The 3,707-nt window shown below is 47.8% G+C and overlaps 1 protein-coding gene across 1 annotated transcript in view; it reads left to right on the top strand.

The window, feature by feature from the left end:
- Cela1 (chymotrypsin like elastase 1) overlaps positions 1–3,203 on the top strand; it is a 12,765-nt gene extending 9,562 nt beyond the window's left edge. The window contains exons 7-8 of the mRNA XM_021183295.2: positions 2,150–2,299; positions 2,903–3,203. Coding sequence (XP_021038954.1) covers positions 2,150–2,299; positions 2,903–2,920 — 168 coding nt within the window. The 3' untranslated portion in view covers positions 2,921–3,203. The remainder of the gene's footprint in view (positions 1–2,149; positions 2,300–2,902) is intronic.
- The last annotated feature ends 504 nt before the right edge of the window (positions 3,204–3,707 follow it).

Raw genomic sequence — 3,707 nt, 5'->3', positions numbered from 1 at the left:
AAAAAAAAAAAAAAAATTAGCTGCAGTTGAACTCTTTGGTCGCTTTCACCGGTTCTTCTTTTTGTCTGTGTTTATACGTGTGTGCAAGTGTAGGCATCGGGTCTCGCCATATAGCCCTGGCTATCCTGGAACTCACTCTGTATAGCGGGCTGGCCTCCAATGCATAGAGACCCGGCCTGCCTCTGCCTCCTGAGTGCTGGGACTAAATGTGCACGCCACCTCAGACCAACTTCTAATGTCATTCTTCGGGTGTTGTCCACCTTTATTCTTGAGCCAAGGTCTCTTACCGTCCTGTAAGTCACAGAAGAAGCTAGGATCCAGGATCTGCCTGTCTCTGCCTCCCAACACTGAGCCTACAAGGGAACGATACTATCCAGGAATTTTTACTTTAAAATCTGGGTTCTGAGGATCAATTTCAGGCCTCTGTGCTTGCTTTAAACTGAGCTGTCGCCTCAAACTCCTCTTCTTTTTAAGTTCAATTTTTTAAAAAAGATGTATTTTTTTTATTTTATGTATATGAGTACACTGTAGCTATATAGATGGTTGTGCGCCATCATGTGGTTGCTGGGAATTGAATCCAGGACCTCTGCTCACTCTAGCCCTACCCTCTCTGGCCCAAAGATCTATTTATTGTTATATGTAAGTACACTGTAGTTGTCTTCAGACACACCAGAAGAGGGCATCAGATCTCATTACAGATGGTTGTGAGCCACCATGTGGTTGCTGGGATTTGAACTCAGAACCTTTGGAAGAACAGTCAATGCTCTTAACCACTGAGCCATCTCTCCAGCCCTTAAATTTAATTTTTATTGATGCTGGGCATATTCCTCATGTTGGCAAATGAGACCATGTGTGAATAGAACAGTCATTCATTGTATTAACACAGTTCCCTCTCCAGAGGGCACCACTTTCAGCTAATCTTTTTTTGCTTAGAAACTCTCTATGTAGCTCAAACTGGTCTGGAACTCACAGACTTCTAAATTCTAGAATCACAGGCATGGGCTATGTTATGTCCAGCCCAGATGATCATTTGAGATCTGTCTCCATATTGTAAATATATTAACATATAATTTACACAAACTCACATGGCACACACACTTTGGGGCTACAGAGATGGCTCAGCCATTAAGAGTGTTTCCTGCTGTTCCAGAGAGCCAGAGTTCAGTTCCCAGCACCTACATCAGGTTGCTTACAAGCTACCAGCTCCGGTAACTCCAGACCCAGAGGATCAGACTTTCTTTGGCCTCTTCAGGCACATACACAAAATTAAAAATTAAATTAGCCAGGTATGGAGGTTCATGCCTCAAAAAAAAATTTTTAATTAAAAGTAAATGTGGTATTGTGGGTGTGCCTGGCACCAGCAGAGGCCAGAGAAGGACATAGATCCCCTTGACCCAGAATTAAGACAGTTGGAACCCACCATGTGGGTGCTAGGAACAGAACCTGGATTCTCTGCAAGAGCTTAACTACTGGATTAACTCTCCAGGCCCCCCAAGGCCCTGTCTAAAGAAAGAGCGAGATGGGAGAGAAAAGAAGAGAAGGAGGGGGGAGTGGCAAACGGGTGTGCTTAGCCTGTGTGAAGCCATGGGGTTAGGTTTCTAGCCTCACCATAGCAATAGCAGCAAGCATTGCAGCCTGCCCATCCCCAGGAGGCTGACCCCATTCAGTTCCAGAACCCATGATGGAAGGAGAGAGGCAACTCCTGAAAGTTGTCTCCTGAAACCTGCCCTGCAGGAGGAGCAGCAGAGATCTAAAACTGTGCAGCCCACCCCACGCAGCCACGAGAGCCACTTCAGACCTTCATTCCCTTTGCATCCACACATTCCAAGTCTCTCCTTCCTTTCCAAACATGAGTCCTTCACAGCCCTGCAGTGCTCATTCATGCCCTGCCTTGGGCTATGGTTCCAGGATTTGTTTTAGTCTCCCCCACACTACGAATTATGTGGTTTTCTTCCTACTATATTTCTTCTCCACAAGGGTGCACAGAACTTTAAATTCATCCTTCCTTCCTTCCATCCTTCCTTCCTTCCTTCCTCCCTCCCTCCCTCCCTCCCTTCCTTTCTTCCTTTTAGTGTGTCTGTGTACCCAGATGCACAAGTGGGAAGGGAGTAAGCTGCATTTTTCAAATTCTGTTGTTCTTCCCTGGCAGGGTGATTCTGGGGGACCCCTCCACTGCATGGTGAACGGTCAGTATGCTGTCCACGGAGTGACCAGCTTTGTGTCCAGCATGGGCTGTAATGTCGCCAGGAAGCCCACCGTCTTCACCCGAGTCTCCGCTTACATTTCCTGGATGAATAATGTGAGTCCTTTAAAATGATGGGTTGAAATCCTCTGGCGATCCAGGAGCTGGCTGGGTTAGACAGGAAAACCCAGGCTGGATATACTCTTCCTGGTTCCCTTCTCCTCCTCCACAGAGGCTCTTCCATGACAGCACAGCCAGGCAGAGCTCCCTTCACAAGGGTCAGGAGCACACCTCATACTGCAGCTTACAGTTCATTCTATTCAGAACCAAGCACATACACTGCTCTCCTGAGTCAAAGCCAAGGGAAGGTTAGCTCCAGAAAGGCCTGACCCTATCACCAGACTCTCCCTTAAACTCCTCCCCATTTTCACTGAAAAATGTCTTACCACCTTAAAGTTGTGCGGAAGAGTCGGGTAAGGCCACCTGGCTGTTCTTGTAGTTGAGCCACATGAGACATGTCACAGATGTCACGGTGCCTTCCGGCCATCAGACACATTCTGGATGTCCTTGGTCCATTGCTTGTCTTGGCAAACACTGATCTTGTCGTATGAAAACTACTCCCTCTGTGACCATCCCATAATCCCAGCGCCACACCCAAGCAGAAACCTTGAGGAAACAAGAGGACAGGGTTACCGACTGAACATGCTGTCTTTTCTTCAGGTCATTGCCTCCAACTGAACGACTTCCGGAGTCCAGTGGCCTCCCCAAGATGGCTCTTAGCTTTGCAATGAGACCTGAAGTAAGCAAGAAGGAGTTAGGGCTGAGGTTATCGCTCAGTGGCCGAGCACTTGCCTAATATGTGCAAAGCCTTGGGCTCCATCCCTAATACTGCAACAGGAGCAGGGGAGTGCTGCTGGTGTCTTGGTATCTGGGGCAAAGGTGGGGGGGGGGTTAATGAAAAACAACTCAGACTACTGAACCAGATACAGAAAGGCAAATAAAAACCAATGTGTTATCATACTGTGTGTTTGCATTTATAATTAAGCCCCCTTAAATACAGTCCTGGGACTAAGAAGGGGTTCACAGCATCTATGGCCTGGCTCTTCCTTTTTGCTCTGTATTTAGAACAAGTGCTCACTCCAAGATCCTGGATGACAGTATGCCCTAGAGATACTGGATTAGGAGGTCAGACGAAGGCAGCAGCAACAATGTAGGAGGGCCAGGGAGGAGAAAAGATACCAAGTAAAGAGGAAATGGTGGAGAGGAAGACGGGAGACCAAAAAGGAAGAGGCCAGGGTTCAGGGCTAGAGTTAAGCATGATTCGGCATTTTACGGCTGGGACTAAAATAGGCAGCCGGATCTGGGGCTCCAGAAACCAAACACGACTAGGAAGCCGATAAGGCTGCTGTGCCCTGGTCAGGGCTCCCTGTGTCAAGAATGGCCCCAGAGAAATGAACGGGAACTGAAAGGAGAAGTTCTGGCCGGTGAGAAGCAGCTTTTCCCAGCAACCACCAAAGACCAGACA

The sequence above is a fragment of the Mus caroli genome, chromosome 15 (genome assembly GCF_900094665.2).
Source record: "Mus caroli chromosome 15, CAROLI_EIJ_v1.1, whole genome shotgun sequence".
Taxonomy (NCBI): domain Eukaryota; kingdom Metazoa; phylum Chordata; class Mammalia; order Rodentia; family Muridae; genus Mus; species Mus caroli.
This window is presented reverse-complemented; position numbering and strand designations above follow the sequence as displayed.